Source organism: Eretmochelys imbricata, chromosome 15, assembly GCF_965152235.1.
Source record: "Eretmochelys imbricata isolate rEreImb1 chromosome 15, rEreImb1.hap1, whole genome shotgun sequence".
NCBI classification, from domain to species: Eukaryota; Metazoa; Chordata; order Testudines; family Cheloniidae; genus Eretmochelys; species Eretmochelys imbricata.
In genome coordinates this window covers 27,998,050-28,020,810 of record NC_135586.1, presented here as the reverse complement: position 1 = coordinate 28,020,810, position 22,761 = coordinate 27,998,050, and the positions used below count along the sequence as shown (strand labels likewise).

General features: G+C 42.5%; 1 protein-coding gene across 2 annotated transcripts; it reads left to right on the top strand.

Moving 5' to 3' along the window:
• Nucleotides 1–2: 2 nt before the first annotated feature.
• Nucleotides 3–21,081, top strand: BRAP (BRCA1 associated protein). 2 transcript variants are annotated; one of them, XM_077835248.1, is made up of 12 exons: nt 3–174; nt 1,375–1,536; nt 2,381–2,585; nt 3,497–3,686; nt 5,335–5,448; nt 6,365–6,513; nt 10,666–10,741; nt 11,329–11,467; nt 11,981–12,090; nt 13,499–13,588; nt 15,577–15,680; nt 17,654–21,081. In XM_077835248.1, the coding sequence occupies exons 1-12, from the start codon at nt 93–95 to the stop codon at nt 18,012–18,014; spliced, it is 1,782 nt and encodes a 593-aa protein (XP_077691374.1). In that variant the 5' UTR covers nt 3–92; the 3' UTR covers nt 18,015–21,081. The 2 variants fall into 2 exon arrangements, with proteins under 2 accessions (XP_077691374.1, XP_077691376.1); XM_077835250.1 differs by lacking the exon at nt 3–174 and having other exon boundaries at nt 1,405–1,536; nt 2,364–2,585.
• The last annotated feature ends 1,680 nt before the right edge of the window (nt 21,082–22,761 follow it).

Sequence of the window (22,761 nt, the reverse complement as noted above, 5' to 3'; positions counted from 1 at the left end):
GGGGCGGAAGCGAGCGGCTCACAATCCCCGGCGTTGTGCTGGGGCCGGCCTGTTCCCGCTCGGGCCCCGCCGGCCCGGGATCCCCGGCCCCTATGAGCGTGTCACTCGTTGTGATCCGACTGGAGCTGGCCGAGCAGTCCCCGCTGCCCGCCGGCTTCCCCTACAGCGCGGCCGGTGAGCCCCGGGGAGGGGGTGCCGGGGCGGCGGGGGAGAGAAGAGGGGCGCGGGGCGCTGAGTCGGGCGTGGCGGGGTCTCCCTCCGCTGGGGCTGGCGAGTCGCTCCTCCCCCCCCCCCCCGACGGTCTGATCTAAGGGGGTTGGCGGGAAGGTGACCCCCCGATGGAGCTGGGGGAGCAGGGTATCCTCTTCCCCCCCGCCTCGTGCAAGGGTAGGCGGCCGGTGGGGGAGGGGGAGCAAGGTGTCTCCCTCCCCCCGAGCAAGGGCTGGGGGCGAGTGTCTATGTGTGGGAGGGGAGCAGGATTTTCTGTACCTCGTTTTGTGCAGTGGAAGGGGACTGATGGGAGGGGGATCAGGGTGTCTGTCTCCTTCGGGGCGGGGGGTGCTGGGGGAGAAGGGTGCCTGTCCGCAGATCTCTGAAGGGGGTTGGGGTGTGAAAGCAGGTGCCCCCCCTGCCCGTTGAAGGAGAAGGGTTAACATGTTTTGGGGGTTTTTTTAAGCTTTCACTTTGTTTTGCAGTTTCTAAAAGAAAACAACTTTGCTCTGGGCAAACTAAAACTTGTGGCAGCAGCAAATGGCAGGGGGGTGTCCCCTCATCAATGGCTCTGAGACTAAACGCTTAGTACGGTTATTAAAAGTGTTTTCCAAAGTGCATTGGGGTATAGGTAGATAAATGCAGTCAAATTTGACAGGAGTGGCTAAAAAGGGACCACTCTCCTGTATAAAGGATAATAAATCAAGACTCTCTTTGTTACCAGATAAAGACCCTGTGAAATCTGACCTGGCGATAGCTGCCACTGATATATATGCAGTGATGGTGCTCGTATGACTCCTCAGAGTTGGTTAAGTGCACTGTTTGGAGGGATGATTAACTTGTCCTAATATCTAACTACATTTTGCCCTTTTTTAGCTTCACATCTGTTTAATATAAAATAGAGAGATAAATTATTTTAAAGAGTGACAGACCACACTTTTGTTATAGAGGAAATAAAATATATTCTTGGAACGGTGCTCTTCTGTTTCATGTTTTTGCTGGCCAGAAGAAGGAATAAAAGCAGTTTCAAGAATTAATGTAATAAGCTAGTAATGGCCTAATTGCTGTTGTTACGCAGGTCTGTTCTGCCCTTGCTTGAGTAGAGTTGTTTGTTTCTGCTTCTGGGTAGCTATTCCAATGACATTAATCATTGTTTCTACTTAGCCACTGAAATGTCTGATGAGGAAATCAAAGAAAAATCACTAGCTTCAGCCAGAGCCTGTCTAGAAGAAAAGGCACCTATGGAAAAAGCAGCAATTATTCACCAGCATATTGGTCGCAGAGAGATGACAGATATGATCATAGAGACCATAAAGTCCAATCCAGGTACCCATTCCAAAACTTTGAAAAGGGAGGTTTTGGTCCTGTTAATTTCTCTGGTACATTTGTATGGCTATGCTACAATTTGTTGCATAAATTGTCTCTTAGAAGTATTTAAAATTGGGCTGATTTTCCAAAGTGCTGAGCATGCAGGAGTGGCCATCGACCAAAATCTATTGTGTTACAAATGTAAGGGCAAGAAAATGCCAGCTTTTTTTAAGAATTTTTTTTGGGAGCGGATAGGCGAATCTATTTCATCCGGCAAAGCACTACCCAGCAGGGACAGCCACTTGCCAGTAAACGCAAAGCGTACGCTCGTTTGTGTGCGTGCCCATCAGAGTACCCTATCGTGATTAGCAGGCAGATTTCAAAACTCTCTCAATTGTTTAATGTAAAATTCTATAGCTTCTGGAAAACTAACTTCAGAATGGAGAGAAAATTCAAAACTAGGTGATATTAAATTCTGTAGCCAAACAAATCCCAAGGAAAATTGTCCTGACGACATTGTTTGTTTTCATATTTAATTCAATAAAATCTGTTTTTTAACTGTAGAAAAGTAGGTGTGCTGCAGAACTTAGCATGGCACCTTTCAGAGCTTGTCTAGCTGGCTTCACAGCACCCCGGGGCCTTGCCAATAGCTCTCTAATGCTGATGATTAAAGATGCTTAGTAGCTATGTTGATGTTTATTGTATATCCAGACCCCATAGTTTAGAAGTGTCTGTAATTCTGTTTTGAAAGGGAATTATTTGACTTAATAGCTTGCTCTGTTGTACATTAAGATGACAATTAAAGTGCAATTGATGTTTCTGACGTGTGGTATGTAATCTGAAAGCTTTTGATTTGTAAAAGATGAGACAAAAGCTGCAATGGAAGGAAGAAAATCTTCAGAGGCTTCATCTGTTGACGATAAAAGTAAACGTGATGGTCAAACTAAAGAATGTGTTGAGGCTGCTCCAGACTCTCCATCTAAGCAACTTCCTGACCAGATTTCCTTCTTCAGTGGGAATCCATCAGTTGAAATAGTTCATGGCATTATGCACCTGTACAAAACAAAGTAAGAACATGGTTAACTAATTATAGACTTAGTGGGAACAGTGCCATAGAATTATACTGCAATCCAGAAGAGTGAGTCAGTAACCACTGGGGCTGCTGCTCCTGGGGCTGGCAGAGCAGTGACACACTGGCAGTGCCATATATTGGCACCCAGAAAGGGTTACAGTACCACCTGAATTGTATAGCTGCATTAATGGCAGAACCTGAAGCAGGTCCAGGCCTTCCAGCCATGGGTAAAGTCACTTTTGAGTGCATGCTTGTGCCAGGGTTAGAAGCAATGAGATAAGTAAAAATAGCGGCTGCAGACAGACTGGTTTTGAGAGGACTCTGTTGAAGGATATCCCTGCATTCAAATTCCTACAGCAGAAATAGGGAGAGAACCTGCACTTTCAAAATGTGTTTTTTTTTATTATTATTTTTATAGTAGCACAATTCTATACCTTGGGGAGCTGAATGAGAATGTCAGTCTCCGATATTCATCGTGAAAGTTACCGGGACACGATGACATGTTGTATGCATACTCCATTTTTAGTGATAACCGTGGCTCACTTGCTCTAGGAATATTTTGAGCATTTGTGGTTTGCAAGTTCCAACTACTTTTCTAGAACTACAGATGTCACTTTGAAGGGGATGATCTGTCTCTTCCAGTGCTGCACATATCTTCAGCAAATGGTTCATGACAAAATTTATATGGGCATTTTTAGATTTGTTACCACAACCTTTTGTTAAATCTTAAATGCTTGCAAATATGTAAAGAGCTTTGAGGTTGGTGTTTAAAATAATGTTAATAGCTAACCATTTGAATTATGAAGCATCAAGTTTTCTTTTGTCTTCTATGTAAAATGGCATTGTCTTATAATAGGATGTCTAATTTGACCTCAGTTTAAGACCGTCTAATTATTGTCTTATTAGTAAGATGACCTCCTTAAAAGAAGATGTAAGGCGCAGCGCCATGCTATGTATTCTCACAGTCCCTGCTACAATGACCAGTCATGACCTTATGAAGTTTGTGGCCTCATTCTATGAAGTAATTGAACATATGAAAATCATCAGAGATTCCACTCCAAACCAGTATATGGTGCTGATAAAGTTTAGTACACAGGTAAAACCTAAGATATTAGAAGACTCCTTTGCCATAGGTACGGTTTTAGAAATGGCTTGCATACTGCTTTATAGATACTATTTGAAGGTGCTATCCAACCTCAGTGGTCTGCTGTGTTATCTGAGATCACACACCTTATCCTCTTGCTGTGTAAAGCGAAATGTCTTTCTCAATCTTTCCTTAAAGCAACACTGAGCCTGGTAGGCCTGGAATTAGGCCTGCATCTTGAATGGCTGTTATGAAAGCAAGTGCCTCTCTATCTTACTTCGTACTTTCTCACAGCAGACGGGGTGTTGAAATCTAGAATATACTGCTCTCTGGTGCTTCAGAAATGGCTGTGCTTGTAGTAAATAGACAAGGATGGAAGAAAAGTACAACATGCCTATAAACATACTCTGATATCTTCATGAGCGCATAGTGCAGAGCAGAAAGAGCTTGATCAGTGTGGCGGCATTAGTTTGAATAGAAATTAAGGATTGAGAGGACCCATTACCTATTTAGTCCACTGTTCTGAGGAGAGTGGGGCATTTGTCAAGATCAGCAGGACAACTAAACGTACTTTGTGTAAATAAGCTTCCTTTCTCTCAAACTTGGGTGAGGTGGACTAGATGACTGAATACTGTAGTTCTCATCCATGGGGTTCTCACAAGGCTAAAATTCCTATATGTGTTGTGTACATGTTGTATATGCACCCAGAACTGCAGAGAAACCCACTCGATATCAACTTGCTTTGTTTGCACTAGACATTTTCCAAGCAATCTTGCACTAATTCAGCAGAACTGTCTAGAGTCAATTGACTTGGCAACTTCTCATTTGTCTATCAAAAATTGCTGATTTCTGCTCCAGTAGGACCTCAAAGGCAATTGCTGCATGCAGCAAAAGGCCATTTGAATTACACTACATCATTATTTGTTTTGTGGAGCTCTATGGCTTTTATATATGAAGCAACTTGAAACAATGACATGGACAGACTGGAATCACTTCATATTTTACCATTAAAGCACTGGGGGGGCAAGGAAGAGCTAATGCCCTGAAATCTAGCTCGCATCACTTGATGGTAGGATCCTTACTGGAATATCCGAGCATGTTAAAATGTTGCACTGAGTGTGAGGCTTCCTAATCGTTCTGAGGCAGGTAAAGTTTTGGGCCTGATGTCTGTGAGTGCCTCTTTCTAAGTCGTCCTCTATTATTGGTGGCTCAACAAATATCTGAGCTGCTCATAAGTTAAATGGATTCTTTCCAGTTAAATTATATGCCATCCTTTTCACCTACATGAATGTGAATGTTTTTGAATAGGGCCCTCTGCAGCAATCCTTTTACTCCAAGTTTTTGCAGAGAGACAATATTTGCTTTCCACCCGTGCTGAATTGCTGACTAGGAACAAAACTGATGCTAAAGAGAGAGTGGCTATCGCTGTTGAATATTAAGATCATAATAGCTGATCTCATTGTGCACTTCAGTTCTTCCTGCCAATTCAACTAGAAAACTATTCTGCTGAAACCAGTGTGGAAATGAAGGGATCCTGACTAACAGGAGAGCTCAAGAGATTAACCTATGAAATGGCTTTCTTTTTGGTAATATCCTAGTACTTGGAAAAGTCTCATTTGCCTTACTCCTCGTCAACTGGCTTCCTTTGGTTTGTGCATAGGCTGATGCTGACAGCTTTTATATGGCATGCAACGGTCGACAGTTCAACTCCATAGAAGAAGACGTGTGCCAGCTGGTGTATGTGGAGAGGGCTGAAGTCTTCAAATCGGAAGATGTAAGTTTTTTGTGTGTTTTTTTTTTCTTTTGCTGATATTTTACAAGTGGTTTAATAGGATTATCTGGGAGTGGGCAGGGCAGGCCTGTCTGTGGGGCTGGAGGATACTTAACTGCTGCAACCCCAACTCTGCCTTTGATTGTTGCAGTACTTCCATAGGGGAGAATGACTTATTCTCTGACCTGATGGGGCTTAGCCCTAATAAGTGATCACTGAAAATTCTCCAGGTCCAAATTCCTCACTCTTGTAGTAGATCTTAGTGATTCCCGAAATCTGAATTGGGCATGGTGCAGATACATTTACCATATCATGTCTGTGTTTTTGAGAGACAGTTGTATGTTCTGAATCAGTAATGTCGGGGCTAGAATAGCTAAGCAAAGCATTTCCCCCAAACAAATGGATTATTTTCCTTTCAGATTTATCAGCTGGTATCTTAACACACAGTAATTCTTCACCCTTATCCTTGCAACACCTCTGTGTCGTGGAATACGTTTTAATGTGATCCCTATGGGGAAGCTAAAGCAGAGCAATTAAGTGACTTGAGCAGGGTCACAGAGACTGTACCAGAGCTGGGAATAGAACCCATGAAGCCTGGCTCCTAGTCATGTCTCTGACATAGCTCGTCTCAGACGTTTAGGAAAAATCACTGAAATGTTTTGCCATGCATACAGTTGAGTATTAGTTGTGCACTGTCAATGGTTAGACCAATAATCAAAATAGCTAACAAGGTTAGCCACTGTTGTGGTTGAATTTTCTGTCTGCATTTAAACTTACTGGAACATTAAACAATCCATTTACTCCCTAGCCCCCACAGTTACGAAGCAGTAGGGTAAGAAGTTGTGTAGCTAAACATATGTGACTTACCTATAGCATATGGTGTGAGCAGCAATAAGCTTGTGCTCCTCTTCCTGTGAAGGGAGCCAGCCTTCCTGTAATGGATCTGACGGAGCTGCCAAAGTGCACGGTGTGTTTGGAAAGAATGGATGAGTCTGTGAACGGGATCCTTACCACTGTGTGTAACCACAGCTTTCATAGCCAGTGTCTGCAGCGCTGGGAAGACACCACGTAAGTGGCTTTTTATTCCCCTGATTCAAAGCAGTGTGTTTAAGGTGTGGTGAAGCTTTTCCTTGTCCACATTGACAGGACCAGCTCTGTGTCTCTATTGCAGGGATGGGAGCTGCTCCAAGCCCTAGTGATCTTTGCCTTCCCTGTTAGGAGGCACAGAAGATAAATCTCCTAGACAAGGATAGTTGGATAAAGCTCCCTCTGTCTCTTCATGGCCATGAGCTATTTGCAGAGCAACACGAAGAATTTTAAAATGCTGTAGGATAGAGATGTCAGTTTTCACTGTTTCCGACACAGAGACCCCATCGTCTGTCCAGTCTTGCACAGCTCAGCTTCTCCTTATCTACATTTAGTCAGTGTCCTCTCCAGTGGCTGTGTGGGAAGGGTAGTGCAATAGGTGTTTGTCTCAGATGTTTCCAAAGCAACACAAAGTCTCTGTTCTGATGCATTTTCAATATAACTTCAACATTACAATAACGACAAAGAATTGGGCCTGATAGCTAGAGTAGACTGTGTCCAAGGGGAGATCTTAGCTGTAGTGCTAAGCAAAGCAGAAGGGAAGGGATCAAAAGCCAATAAGGTTACTTGGCAAATGGGAAACAGGAGGCTGCTTCAGTCAGAGCACAGCAAGAAAAAACGTGGCCTAGACTGAGACCAAGGGGATATGGGCTCATGTTTCTAGCCAGGGAGCACAGGATCAAGCTTCAGATTCAGACTGATCCCTTGCATGCAGCGCTGCTAGCTACCATCACCATTTCATTACAACTCCTCCTGGGTTTTTCCAGAGGCATTGTATTTTAACTAAAGTTGTACCCAGCTGCCTGTACCTGACCCCCTTACTCAAAAGTTTTTAGAAACAAAAGGGGGGGGCGGGGGAGTAGGACCTATGTATAGAAGCACAAAATCCTGGTCTGAATCTTGGCGTCTCCCTTGCTTCTCAATCCAGTGGAGGCTGAGTGTGCGGAAGCTGTGATATGCCTAGGCGGTAATCTGGAGGGAGTCAGCCTTGTATGGCTTTACAGTGACCTCTGCTGGAGTAGCATTAGCTAGGCTTTGCAAGGAATCTTGCAACAGAAACTACATGGAAAGTGCAATATAAATTTCCACTAAAGAGTGAAGTAGTGTGTAACTGCCATTTAATGTTACAAATGTGTTGCTGAAGCATTCAAGAGATCTTATCCTTAAAACTTGTGTATTCTTGCCTTTAATTACTTAACTTTAATCCTTTAGAGTATTTTTGCTCTTATTAGTTCTACGCATTCCATTTAGATAGTGCAGTCAGATTTGAACATGTCTGAGTCCTTCAAAGAATCTCCCAATGAGAACAAAGTCCTTTTATCTATCATACATATTTTGCATTCCTCTTGGTAATTAGTTGCCATTTGTTGCAGTAACTTGGATTGCCTGATATGTTACAGAAAACTAAATACCAGAACCGACCTCAAATTCTTTATTGCTTTCCTGTCTATAGTGGCGTCGTTCCTTTTATTGTTACAGTTAACATTTCACTGTATACCCTCTTTTGCATGCCATGTTTCAGCAGAGCCAATTGCTCTTGTCCCAAAGTAAACTTCTCACAAAATGTCAGCAGGACTGAATTAATAACTTGTCCATAAAAATAGCTTGGTGCCTCATAAATCAAAAACAGTTTAAATTTAAAGAAATTAGATTTTGCCAGTGACTGACTAATCCAGATCCCTCCCAGCTCATTTTTAACCAAAAACTGGCACAATATCAAAGCTTAAAACGTGTATTGCACAAGGCTACATCTCCTCACTAAAATTAAATCTCTTGCATGACAATTTTTTTCTGATTATGTTGTTTTGCTAGACTAGAATATCTTCAGTAGTGCAGATTTGCAGCATCCTCCCATGAGAATGTGTAACACTCCACAGGATCCTGTTGCAGATAGTAAGGAAATCTGGGCTCTGTCTTCTCAAACTGAGAACATCTAAGTAACAAGGAAGTGGCTGTAGAAAGAAGGGTGGCTTTTTCTTTCCTTTGAATGAAAACTCTACATCTAACTACCCAGATGATTCTGACGCAGCCCACCAACCAGGAGTTTGCTCCTCACTGTCTATCTGCACAGCTCTTACTTCTCACAAGAGCCAAATATGTGACACAGACCTAAATCGAGATGCATTAAGAATGAAACAGGAAATGTGAGATGGATAATGATCAAGGGGGCTAGCCCCACTCATGGTGAGCAAAGGGGCTAGTCTTGTTTTTTCTGGTTTCAGAGTAGCAGCCATGTTAGTCTGTATCCGCAAAAAGAAAAGGAGTACTTGTGGCACCTTAGAGACTAACAAATTTATTTGAGCATAAGCTTTCATGAGCTACAGCTCACTTCATCGGATGCATTCAGTAGAAAATACAGTGGGGAGATTTATATACACAGAGAACATGAAACAATGGGTGTTACCATCCAGACCACACCACACGATCCATTGTCGACAGCCAAGCTCTACGATACAACTGCATTTGCTCCAGCCCCTCAGACAAACACCTACAAGATCTCTATCAAGCGTTCTTACAACTACAATACCCACCTGTTGAAGTGAAGAAACAGACTGACAGAGCCAGAAGAGTACCGAGAAGTTACCTACTACAGGACAAGCCCAACAAAGAAAATAACAGAATGCCACTAGCCGCCACCTTCAGTCCCCAACTAAAACCTCTCCAACGCATCATCGAGGATCTACAACCTATCCTGAAGGACGACCCATCACTCTCACAGATCTTGGGAGACAGGCCAGTCCTTGCCTACAGACAGCCCCCCAACCTGAAGCAAATACTCCCCAGCAACCACACAACGGAACCACTAACCCAGGAACCTATCCTTGCAACAAAGCCCATTGCCAACTGTGTCCACATATCTATTCAGGGGACACCATCACAGGACCTAATCACATCAGCCACACTATCAGAGGCTCGTTCACCTGCACATCTACCAATGTGATATATGCCATCATGTGCCAGCAATGCCCCTCTGCCATGTTCTTTTTATGTCAAACTGGACAGTCTCTACATAAAAGAATAAATGGACAGAAATCAGACATCAAGAATTATAACATTCAAAAACCAGTCGGAGAACACTTTGATCTCTTTGGTCACTTGATTACAGACCTAAAAGTTGCAATTCTTCAACAAAAAAAACTTCAAAAACAGACTCCAAGGAGAGACTGCTGAATTGGAATTAATTTGCAAACTGGATACAATTAACTTAGGCTTGAATAAAGACTGGGAGTGGATGTGTCATTACACAAAGTAAAACTATTTCCCCCTGTTTATTTCTCCTCCTACTGTTCTTGTAAACTGCTGGAAAAGGCCCACCTTGATTATCACTACAAAAGGTTTTTTCTTCCTCTTCTTCCCCCCCCCCCCCCCCCCCCTGCTCTCCTGCTGGTAATAGCTCACCTTAAGTGATCACTCTGTTACAGTGTGTATGGTAACACCCATTGTTTCATGTTCTCTGTGTATATAAATCTCCCCACTGTATTTTCCACTGAATGCATCCGATGAAGTGAGCTGTAGCTTACGAAAGCTTATGCTCAAATAAATTTGTTAGTCTCTAAGGTGCCACAAGTCCTCCTTTTCTTCTTGTTTTTCCAGCTCTCTTCTTCTAAGATCAAAATCATCATGGTGGTCAATTGAAGGAAGTAATAATTGAGGCTGTCCAAAATAATCAGATTGTTCACTATACAGAAGAGTTTTACTGGGTCCTTTTTCTTTTAATGTTGAGGACAAGTAATGTTTCATGACATCAGTTGACTTGCATTGCATTCTCCATGGAAAAGACTGGGTGCATTGACAATCTTGTCTCCTGGCTTTATCCCAGCTGTTCAATTCCTGGATCACAGTTAAAACTAAGATTATTGCAAGATACTTCATCTGGTTTAAGAAATGGCATTCATCAGTTTTACAGGAATAAATAGTGAGAGAACAGCTGGTTTGTGTAGGAGGAAGGCAAATTTTGGGTTAAACTAGTGAGGAAAAAGCTGAAAGACGGGCTGGGGTGGGGAGTGTCCCACAAAACCCTAGGATGTAACCTCTGCCTTAAGCTTCCTGGATATGGTCAGTTTCTCCCCATCTCAGCACTAACCATCGGGTTCCGTGTATCTAACTATATCTGCTTGATTGTTATGGTTATAGGTGTCCTGTCTGCAGGTACTGCCAAACACCTGAGCCAGTGGAAGAGAATAAATGCTTTGAGTGTGGAGTTCAAGAAGTAAGTAGGTGGGGTGGGAGATGAGTGAGATTTATTAGTTTTGATCCCACTGGTGCTTTTTGTTGTTTTAATTTCCTAAACCCCTAATGCCCGGGGCTGCTGGATTGGCCCATCTTTCTTCTGGCTAGATTAGTGCACCCATTTTCCATTGGGGTCAGCCCACTGGGAGGGGATACTGTCCCGCAAAAAAGATGTCCTGCTGTGTGAAAAACCTTCCCAGGACCTTTGAGAAGCGTAGGAGATGTTCAGAGCTTGCTTTCAGGGTTCTTTTGGGATGCCTTACTTTGGGAAGGTCACTCTTTGGGCTGCCCTTGCATCTGGTGCACTGAGACTTCTTTCAGTAGACTTATACTGTACTTCTGCGGTCTTGCCTTTAGTCTTCACGGTGTTTCACAACAAGCAAACCCTGTGCCTTGCCTAGGAAGGTGACTGGAAATACAAGCAGCCATGCATGCTGTCAGTGGAGGATGCTAGCAATTGTCCTTGCCGGATGCTTTCTCAAGCCTCTAAAACCACACAAGCACCTTTTTCACATTAACAAATTTTACTCTTATACATGTGCAAAATCTCTCTCCTTCTGTTGACAGAACCTTTGGATTTGTTTGATATGTGGGCACATTGGATGCGGTCGTTACGTGAGCCGGCACGCTTACAAACACTTTGAGGAGACTCAGCACACTTATGCAATGCAGTTAACCAATCACAGAGTTTGGGACTATGCTGGAGGTAAACCTCTTCCTTCTGCTCTTAACGGTAACCTTGCTTGCTTGGACATAGTTCTCAGAATCTTTCTGCATTGGCATTTTTAACACCGTCCTAGTAATAAAGTTAACATGAAGATTGGAAGGGAGTTTTTGTAGTGTTAATGTCCCATCTTCTGGGACCATCTGTTTTCTCTAGTAAAGCCATTCCAGATGCTTCAGTGGGAGGCCATAAACCCATAATGCCACGAGGCCACCCTGTAGCATTGGTGGAATGGAGAGGCCTGTCTCCTGATCAAGTTGTCCTGAAGCATGACTGAGCTTTTGTAACTATCTTAGCTAGTGTCAATGCAGATTCTATTAAACATGGAATACATTAAGTAATTACTAACCTCTTTGCCTCAGTATTACTCTGTGGCATCAAGCTGCATGATTAACTGTGCTGTGTAAAGTATTTCCCAGCGTTCCAGTCAAGTTATAACACCTGGGTTTTCTCAAATTGAAACTACCCTTGGTTTGGTTGCTTTTCTCTCTTTAGATAATTATGTCCATCGACTGGTTGCAAGCAAAACTGATGGGAAGATAGTTCAGTATGAGTGTGAGGGGGATTTGTGTCAGGACGAAAAAATCGATTCCTTACAGTTAGAGGTAAATATTTAGCTTTCTTCAGATACGACTTTGTGCTGCTATATGTAAACATGCATCAACTCTAAATGTGACTAAAAATGGCATATGGTTTACTGCTTTTTACTCCTTTTGGCTCTGCAGAGCCAACAGCGAAGAGTTAGCTGGATTCTGTTCCTTTCTGTGCATCATCAACCGAAAGGTCTTAAAGTTCAGTCAGTTACACCTGTGCAAACTCAGTAAAGTTGCAGAGGTGTTACTGATGGCCCATTCTTGCCAGTGGAACCTTCCTTACTGGTGATGATACAAGAGAAGGGAAGACTCCTGGTTTGACTTCAGGAACCCAGGTGAGTTTGTGGGCAGACAGAAGTAAGCTAAGCATGCTTGATCTAGAATCTAAGTTCTAGGATCCCATGGTGACATTATTTTCAGTGCAAAACCTTACTTTATGGCTAAATCACTATAACCTTATTTTTTCTGAGAACTTGAATTCTGCCATCTTAATTGGCCTTGGGTTCAAATTCAGCATACAAACCATCAACAGAACTTAACGTAGGATTTTTAAATGAACACTTTGCTGGTAGAGCAAACTAGATCAAACATTTGTAGAAAGAATTTACTTGACTAGCTATTTGGAGTGTCTACTGAAAATGTTTAAGGGCTTTGTCTTCCTGCTTAAACCAGCATTGAAGTCCTAATCTGGTGTCTGTTAGTGTGCAGCTAAACAAATTATCATATTTTCCCAAATCCTCATTATAAATTTACTAAAAGATCAAACTGGAAAAGATGGGATGTAAAGCAATAAGTCCTTGTTTTAAACACAAAAATAGCATTGGTAATGAGTATTCCTGGTCAGAAGAAAGCACAAAATACTGAGGATAGTTATCCACAGCTGAAGATCCATTCTTTCTCCCAAGGTGCAGATCACATGAGATTTGCACCTAATCCCTCTTCTTAAGGATTTTAGAAGCCTGTACAGTTGTAGAGTAAAACCACCTGAAAATGGAAAACAACTGACTGACTCAGAGATCCTTCAGTAGCTCAAATGCAGATAGCAGGTGTGATTGGTAACTTCATGTTCTTGTTGAAGGTAAAAGCTGAAGGGGACTTACCCCTTTTCCTAGGGTGCTTGTATTGTCCTTTCCCCTCATTATAAATCGCTTACTATTGTGACGCTAGCAATGGCCCATTTAAAACTCACAGGGGGAACCCCACGAGCATGCAGTAAAGATTTTGCAGTTAATTTGATTTTTTTTTTCCATTGTCTGTGCACTGCATCTGCAGTTTGTCCCCTTCTGTGAAAAGTTTAGAGCGTTGCTTCTACACAGTGTAATCGTATTAGATTTCTGAAGCCCTTTGGGTTTATTGGCATCTGCGAAATGGTGGTAACCTGCCCTAATTATTTACCTTTGCATCTCTTGTATGATTGTAGTACTCATATTTGCTTACAAGCCAGCTGGAATCTCAGCGCATCTACTGGGAAAACAAGATTGTCCGAATAGAAAAGGATACAGCTGAAGAAGTAAGCTTTTTTTCCTTCCCTAGTCTTGTTAATTGAACACTTGGCGTGATTCTCAATGTGCTGAACACCTCCAGATCCCATTGGCTGTAATGGGAGTTGTGGTTGCTCAGCACTTCTGAAAATCCGGCCATTACTGTGCAGTTTTAGTGTCAGGGAATTACGCTGCCATATGAAGGAGAGCTCCTTTTCTTCTTTAGAGGGAAATTAGCACCGAGATCCCTCCCCTGTCTTGTGCACCGACTCAGAAAATTGCTGATGAGCTGTGCAGAAGGAGGCAAATCATCACCCAGATTGAAGCCTGACTTAAATTTGGTGACTTTGAAATCTGTGGAACTAGTGGAAATGTTAGGAAGCTCTGAAATGAAAATCTTGGAAATGTCACTCTATGCTACACTAGCCCTCCCTAGTCTTTTGTGACATTAACCTGCTCCACTGAAGAAAGCCAAAATAATCTCTGCTCCGCACATCCCCAGAAAGATGTGTGTGTTTAAAGTTCTATGATTTGTGGAGTGTTCTATGGGCAGGACTGATCCAAAATGTCTTGGGCAGAAAGGTACAGAGAAGCTTTAGTGAAATTGGAGAACATAAAAAATATCCGTAATCTGTGCAGATCCGATTGGTGTTTGTGCTTTAAGTGAATCAAAGCTCTTGGATAAATCCTCAGCTGAACCTTGTCTGCATGCTGTATAAGATTACATAAACTTTGTGGCTTCCAATTAATCATGCACTGTATCTGCAGTTAAGCCACTCCATAAACATATAAAGAATTCATTTAAAATTAGCTACGGGTAGTGGGTCCTGAAAACTTGATTTTCAATAAGAAATGGCTGAAGAACCTTATCTGTGTGTCTGTAAAAGAAAGTTTTATAGTTAAAATCCTCTTTGAAATAGCTGCAAACACAGTAGATACAACTCTAGTTTTAAACTAAAATCACTAGGACATGTATTCTGAAGACTGCTTCTTATTCTAAAGATCCCTGTAATTGTTCCTGGAACTCTGTCCTTATAAGGGCCTTTTGAATTAACTGTACAAAATATTCCACTATCCACTGGCAAGTGTGCCTCCCAAAATTAACCAGAAGTTGCATAAACATTAAACTATAAGTCTGGAAAGCATAAAACCTGACCTGCTTTCACAGTGGCTCCATTGAAATCAGTGTGTGTGTGTGGTGGCTTTTAAACTTGTCAAGGCTGCTGCTTCAAAAAAGCAGTGTCCGTTCCAGTCCATGTTGCCAGTATGTGAAAGGTTTTTTTATTAGATATTGAATGACATCTCTCTTTCCCCTCTTTGAGCCATCATTTGTTCACTGGGTTAGGATACAAAGACATTCCTTGTTTGTTTTTGTGTTTTTTTCATATGTCATATTTAGTCCACAGATCACGTATTGGAGCATGGCTCTCTTTAAGCGAAGCAATGGTGCCTAGTTGTATGCTACATTGGAACAGGACGCATACCCGGACATACCCAACTTTTTTCGTTTGCATTATGCATGACTGAGAGAAAATGTCAATAGGTCACTGTCGTATGACAGAGGTCTGCTGCTGCTTAGTAAATACTGAAGTGGAACCAGCATCTGAGTGTGAATTGCTAAACTAACTCTCTCTCTCAATTTAAACTTCAGAAAAAGAGGGCAGCAATTTAGGGCTTTGCTGCAGGCTTATTTAGTGTCCACTAAGGTCTCCTCCACCCCATCTTTACAAGCTTAGTTGCACTTCTCAACAAGCAGATTCCATAACAATTATCCTCTTGTCAGTGTTTCTGTTAATTCTTCTTTTTTTGGCAAGCAGCATTTATAGGGATTTCTTTCTTTCTTTCTTTTTTTTTAAGGGTGGGGGAGGATTTTTTTCTGCTGCTTTCAATCTTTTGAACAGTTGCTCACCTGGTTCAGTAATTGGTCAAAGTCTAGAAAATGCTTCAGAAAACATGACTGTCATAATGAAAGTGCACAGGACTTTGACCTGTTTGAAATGTCTGTTTGTTTTTACAGATTAACAACATGAAGACTAAATTTAAAGAGACCATTGAGAAATGTGATAATTTGGAGCACAGGCTGAACAACTTACTTAAAGAGAAACAATCTGTGGAACGGAAGTATGTGTCTCTAAAAGTAGATTTTTAACAAGTTGTCTAGCTCTGTTTTTTATACACACTACTTTAAGACTCAAATTGGATCTGACTTTTTAAAACCCTCTTCATCAGGTTCTCAGGACTTCTTGAATATAAATATTTAATACCCTCAACTGGTGTGGTAAGGACCCTGACTTTAAAAATCCAACGTCCCACCTCTGTGGGTGTCTTACGTATTTAAAATGGCTGTAGCATGGAATGCAGCTTTTGAGCTTCTGCTCTTTCCACATAGTTTGCTTGGTTAGTGTTCATTAAATCTTTCTCCTTCCATGCCCACTCAGAAGTGGAAGCCAGTCAGCTGTGTAGTCAGAAGGAATACAACCTGCAAAGAAAGGAAAGCAGCTGGAAGGAGGCATTCCCCATGAATAAAACAAACTTGGAAGCATCTAAATTTAAAGATGCCTAACATAGTGTGTGTCTTTGTAACAATCCCTAGCGCTCTGGTACAGTACCTGTTCTCTATGGTGCTTTACACACTTTCCTGGAAGTTCAGCAAGCGTTATCCCTGGTATACACACTGATTACATTAGGGCATAAAGGTGGTGACTATCCCATGATCATCCAGAAAATCCGTAGTAAAACTGAAGTCTGCTCCAGCCACTGTACCATACTGCGAATGGAACATATGTTTATAGGCAAATGGATGACACAACATTGCCAGTAAACTACAGGCTGGATTGAAAAACCTGTGTGATAAGGGATGACTGTTAACCTGTGAAGGTTCTATTGTCCTTCTACACTGTAGCTTGTTGTCCTTGCATCTTGGTGGTACCAGCTGATTCTTCCATCTAGCCAATGTCTAGATCTCAGTTTTAACCCAAAAGAGTATTTTCCTGCCATGACAAATCAAGGGCAAGGAATCCTGACACATTAATCCTCCTGCTGCTTCACTATTCAATATTGTCATTAATCACTTAGATAATGGCATGGAGAGTATGCTTATAAAATTTGCAGATGACCTCAAGCTGGGAGGGGTTGCAAGCACTTCAGGGGACAGGATTAGCATTCAAAATGATCTTGATAAATTGGAAAATTGGTCTGAAATCAGCAAGATGAAATTCAATTAAAAACAAGTGCAAAGTGCTTCACTTAAGAAGGAAGACTCAAATCCACAGCTACAAAATGGGGAATAACTGGCTACTTGGTAGCACTGCTGACAAGGATGTGGGGGTGATAGTAGATCACAGATGGAATGAGAGGCAGGAATGTGATGCAGCTGCGAAAAAGACGAATATCATTCTGGAGTGTATTAACAAGAGTGCCATATGTAAGACATGGGAGGCAGTTGCCCTGTTCCACTCAGTACTGATGAGGGACCCTCAGCTGGCACTGTGTCCGGTTTTGGGCACCGCACTTTAGGAAAGATGTGGACAAATTGGAAAGCGTCCGGAGGAGAGCAACAAAAATGAGAAAAGGTTTAGAAAGCCCGACCTGTGAGGAAAGGTTAAACAAACAGCATGTTTAGTTGTGAGAAAAGACTGAAGGGGGACCTGATTTCTGTGTCTTCAAATCTGTTAAGGGCTGTTATAAAGAGGACAGTGATCAATTGTTTTCTGTGTCCACTGAGTGTAGGACAAGTAATGGGCTTCATTTGTAGCAAGAGAGATTTTGGTTAGATAGTAAGAAGAAACTTTCTAACTCTAAGGGTAATTAAGCTCTAGAACAGGCTTCCAAGGGAGGTTGTGGAAACCCCATCACTGGAGGTTTTTAAGAACAGTTTGGACAAACACCTGTCAGGGATGGTTTAGGTTTACTTGGTCTTGCCTCAGCACAGGGGGCTGGACTTGACCTATTGGGGTCTCTTCCAGCCTTACACTTCTGTGATTCTATAAACTTTGTCTGACTTAACCCCCCTGATAGCTTAACTCCTCTGATAATTAGGCCACTGTGGCTGCAATGTCTCATTTGCTTTTTCCTTCTTGTCTGTTGTGTGTAAGGTGCGTTCAGCTGAATAACAAGGTGGCCAAACTCTCCAATGAGCTAAAGGAGGAACAGGAAATGAACAAATGTTTGCGAGCAAATCAGGCCTTGCTGCAAAACAAACTAAAGGAGGAAGAGAAGGTTCTAAAGGAAACTTGTGAGCAGAAGGACCTGCAGATCACAGAGATACAGGAGCAGCTGCGGGATGTCATGTTCTACTTAGAAACACAACAGAAAATCAACCACCTCCCAGCTGAGACCAGGCAGGAAATTCAGGAAGGACAGATCAACATTGCGGTGGCATCTTCTGCAAGCTCGCCAGCGGGGGGCACAGGAAAGCCTCCTTCTAGGAGAGGCCGTAGCAAAAGGGGCAAGTGAGGATTGGGACAAGTGGATCAACCTCACAGCAACCAGCCCCACTTCTGAATGACCAGGCACAAGTGTCGGGACTCAAGCTGAATGTTACATTCAACACTAAATACCAAGTCCAAATAAGGCTCAGCTAGAAGTTGTTTTCAGAGCTTTTCATAAAGCTGGCTGCCAGCTAATGGGGAATCTACAGTATTTAAAAGCATTTCACTGCATTAGTTAGCTAATGATAGGCAGATTTTAATCACCATTTTGCCTTCCTGTCTTATCTAAGTCCCACTTCATACATTATTTTCTCATTGGAGATTGTGTTCAGTTTTAGCCATGTCTGAACATAAAACAAATCTTCGATCCCCTTAAAAGGACATGACTGGGTAGTTCGGCCCAAAGTTTTAAAGGGTGGTGGTTGTTTTTTTAAAGCCTCTTCCTACTAACCAAGATCAGAAATGCTCATTAAATAAAAACTTTGAATTGAAAACCTGATTCAGTACCCATCCCGCTTAGCGCATGGAACCTAAACCCTGCAGCATTGTGCTAGCACAGAATTAGGATAGGAATAGGGGAGTTAGCGTGGACAATGACATGGAGTGAAGTGTATAATAATCATAAACCATGTTAATGGTGTTGAGAATTAATGCAATACTCATTGCTGTAAGGGAGTCCATCTTAAACACCTTTTGAAGGTGGTCTGGTGCAGTGCTAACTGCTTTAAAGTTCAAGGGATTGTGGAATGAGTATGCTATGGAAATAATTGAACATAATTATTTATGTGCAGTGTTGTTGTAGCCGTGTTGGTCCCAGGTTATTAGAGAGACAAAGTGGGGGAGGTAATATCTTTTATTGGACCAACTTCTGTTGGGGAGAGACACAAGCTTTTGAGCTTACGCGGAGTTTTCCTCAGGTCTTGGTAAGCTTGAAGGCTTGTCTCACCAACAGAAGTTAATCCAATGAAAGACATCACCTCACCCACCTTGTCTCCATAATTATTTATAAGCATTCCTACTAATTAAAAGGAACCGTATACACAAAGACTGGTACCTGTTGCAGACTAACATTGTTACACTGTTCTGCTCTCTGAAGCGTACTTCTCAGACTAAGATGCATTAGACATTTGCCTTCTGCATATTTAAGTTGTGCCCGTGCGAGGTATCTGCATACTCTCGAGTGCTGTCCGCAGAGTGAGGCGGGAATGATGTGTGTAGTGTGAAAACCACACGTTCACTTTCCTCTCTCTGAATCCGTCACCTTTCAGATATGGCCGTAATACTCTTGGCTTTCACGCTAGTCACTAGCTTGTTACCATTCCAAGTTGCCACGCGCTTGAGGAACTGCTCATACTCCGTGTGCAGTCTGCACAGCCAGCTGCCGGGATAATGTATGTAACATCTTCACGCTGGGTGCATCTGCTGGACCCAGTTCCTGTGGTAGCTGAACACACAAGCCCAGGTCCTGAAAGTTATTTAGGCTGCTGACTTGCACTGATTTCAATGGAAGTTAGGAGCCCAAATAGCTTTCAGGATCTGGAACTCAGGGGCTCCCTTATTTTCCTTTAACACCCCTCTTGCTTTTCCAGTGGAGAGGTAGAGACTGAAGCCACCCATTCCGCTTGCCCTACAGCCATCTGTGGGCATGCAGCCTTCTTGGGGAAACTCTCTGGTTCAAATCTGGCTTTGTCCTAGAACACATGATAAACTGGGTACTTTACAGTGTCTCCCTTAAATGAAGGCCTGAAGGTGTCGGATGACATGTGCTGAGCATTTAAAGGACGCAGACTTACCCTTTCTTACAAATGTGTGGGAGATCTTGTGACTGTGTCCTCTCCATTGGATAAGCTGTTCAACATTCAACTGCAGCGGTTTCCTCAATTTAGGCTGAAACCAATGCACCTGCAGCTGTGACTTACCCAGTTGCTCAGCAGAACCAACAAGTGAAAGTAGCATTAGTTACAGGAGCCAGGCCCAAAGGAGCAAGGCTAGAATTGCATTGCATTAAATCTGCTTCTTGCCTTAACCCATTGGCTGGCTTAATTTTAGGAAGGTTACATTTTCTTACATTTAAAATACACGACTTTTGTTTATGCACCGAACGCATCCAATTCTTTGCTTTGTAGACTTGCCCTCAGCTGATGAAGCATGACTGTACGTGAACTTTTTTTTTAGGGTGTAGATTGTACAACTGGGCTTCTGGCTCCTGTAAAATATTCTAAAGAATTAGAAATGTTCACCATAGTTTGCTCTCCTATAGAAACTCTATTTTATTTAAAATATATTTTTACACCAGCTGGGATACTTTACCTTTTGCTGAAAGCTTGCTGTGTGTAGAACACTGTATCCTAGAATTCCTTTTCAGAAAATGAGACCTACAATTAAAAGTGTACAGTATTTTTGTTTTGTATCTGATCACACTGTTGAGGGCGAAATCTCTAATTAAGGAAGATGGGCTTGGGGGTGGGGGGAGACTAAAACCAGAGCAAAAGGAGAACTGTGAAACAAAATGGGTGTCGGAGGTAAAGCTGTCAAAGAAATGGCGTTAGTAAAGTAAAAGATAAGAAACTCAGCTTAATTCCAGCCTGTCATTAGTATCTGAGAGCTATTCGGGGCCTATGTGAAATGAGTTGATATTACTGGTTAGGTATCTATATCAGACAGTCATCTCTCTGCAAATCTAAGCTGCAAGGCCAGTGGTTGAATTAACACCTCCCTAGTGGATATGAGGGCTAAACTACTCTCTGTCCTAACCATGTTTCATCAAGCTGCATGCGTGCTGGCAGGGCAATGAGAGGGGGGAGCTTGCAGGTTACTGTTCCCTCTGTACGTCTGCTGTCGCTAACGAGGCCTTCTGTCCTGAGCTGTCGCTTCTGTCCCCCAGCAGCACCTTTCACAGGCACCGCGGTCATTTTAAGGTAGTTTTCCAAGTGTTTGCACAGACTGAGATCGGCATTTGTAAAGGGGTAGATTAGAATCCCTCTTATTTACATTTTAACAGTTGTGTGAGACAGCCCTTGGTGTCGTTCTTACTAAGACTGACACTTTCCTGTACCATCTGAAACCAAGGATATTAAAAGTGCTGAAACTTGGGTGAATAGTCTCTCTCTGCATTTGTGGGAAATGTAACTATGTGGGGGTGTCTAGCTAATGTATGAGGAAAAGATCTTTTAAGGCCGCCTAAAGGAGATGAATGAATTTCAGAGGGGAAGAGAATCCCCTAATCAGTTTATTTTCCTCACTAATTTAACCTGGAAGAAGAGTCCAGATTTATCCCATTCAGCTTTCTCTGTCTTTACAAGAATTGTTTGTTGTAGCCAGAGGTGGTGATGCTCATTAGGATAATTGTTTGTTTGTCACAGTTACTGGCCTAACCGCCCCTTCCTGGCCTCTTATAGTGCTCCACGCTGCCCACCCCGCCCCATCATCTGTAGGGTGGAATCATGCAGATTTCCCACACTCAGACTGGGCTCCAGGCTGCAGTCCTCAAGTACTACGGGTGATTACCTCAAAAGGCCTGCAGTTCATTTCCTGCTGGCACCTATGACTGTAGTATCTAGTAACCAGAAACTCTTTAAAGCAAAGTATTTATTTAAAACCAAAGAAATTCAGTGGAAATAGGTCTTAAAACTATAAGCATGTGTAACTGCCTCAAAGCTTACCAGCCCCTGGAAACTGCTTCAGACATTTTTGCAAGGCCTGTGTGTCTGGTTCCTCTCAGGGTGTTCTCCCCAGAAACAGCACACTCCTAACTCTCCCTCCAGAGTCCCTTTAGCTGTTGTGTCCCTTTGGCCTCTAGGCATCCTTGCCAAAACACCTGTCACTTTGGGCTGGAGCCTGGCCCTAGGCCTGTCCTGTAATTGCCCCCAAGAGTGTGTTGGAAGGTTACTTATCTATAGCCCATGTGTTGCTTTCCTGCATGTTTTTCCAGCAGCCTTCTTGTAAAGCTAGATCAGGACATTCATGTAGGAAAGTGTAATAACCCATCATATAGTAACTTCATCTCACTGAGCAGGTCCCATATAGTATTCATAAACCTATTACACATCACTATTCTTATCTGATCCACATCTGCCACGTTTTGTCATAATGCAGAACTACAAACCAGTGGACAGATAATGTTCTTTGCCTTAAAGAATTTAAACACTTCTTCCCTCTAACCCATTTTCTTTAACATGATTTGAAAAGGAGACATGAACAAGTTTAGGCCGTGTGTGTGCTGATGTATAAGGAAGGCCTGAACTGGGGTCATTTTTCTCCCCACTAGAAATTAAGTCTTAGGTGCTTTTTCAAAGGGTACTTACACTCCTAAGTCATTTAGGTGCCTTCTGGGAAATCTTATCCCTTCTCTACATTGTCTTTCCTGGAAGATGTGGTCAACCACCAGGAGTAGTACATCATAGATATTAAGTATAGAGAGAATGACTGAAAGAGGAAGTGACTCTTATTCAGACTGCCCAACCATCTGGGTGGTGGTTGATATCAACCCACTTAAAGGCCCTGTAGATAGAGATCTGTAGCTAAACATTCAACACCTCTCCCCTTTCTATTAAGGGCTAAGACAGCACCCAGGGACATGAACTCTCCCAGAAGAATTGGGAAGATGGGACTGGATAGCCCTGTCCTGGCTGATTTTATTTTTTTTTAACCTTACCAAGAACTCCTAACTTTTCATGCCTCCTGTTTGTATCGTGAAGTAAAACTCCCCTCACCCCTTTTACAGTTCATCATTATGAGCCCTCCACTGATGATTTGTTGGACCCCTTATGTGG

Excerpts from the sequence above, each read along its gene's own strand:
- BRAP (XM_077835248.1), top strand. The coding sequence starts at position 93 with ATGAGCGTGTCACTCGTTGTGATCCGACTGGAGCTGGCCGAGCAGTCC. Across the intron at positions 175-1,374 it reads CTTCCCCTACAGCGCGGCCG|CCACTGAAATGTCTGATGAG; the intron begins GTGAGCCCCGGG and ends GTTTCTACTTAG. Across the intron at positions 1,537-2,380 it reads GACCATAAAGTCCAATCCAG|ATGAGACAAAAGCTGCAATG; the intron begins GTACCCATTCCA and ends GATTTGTAAAAG.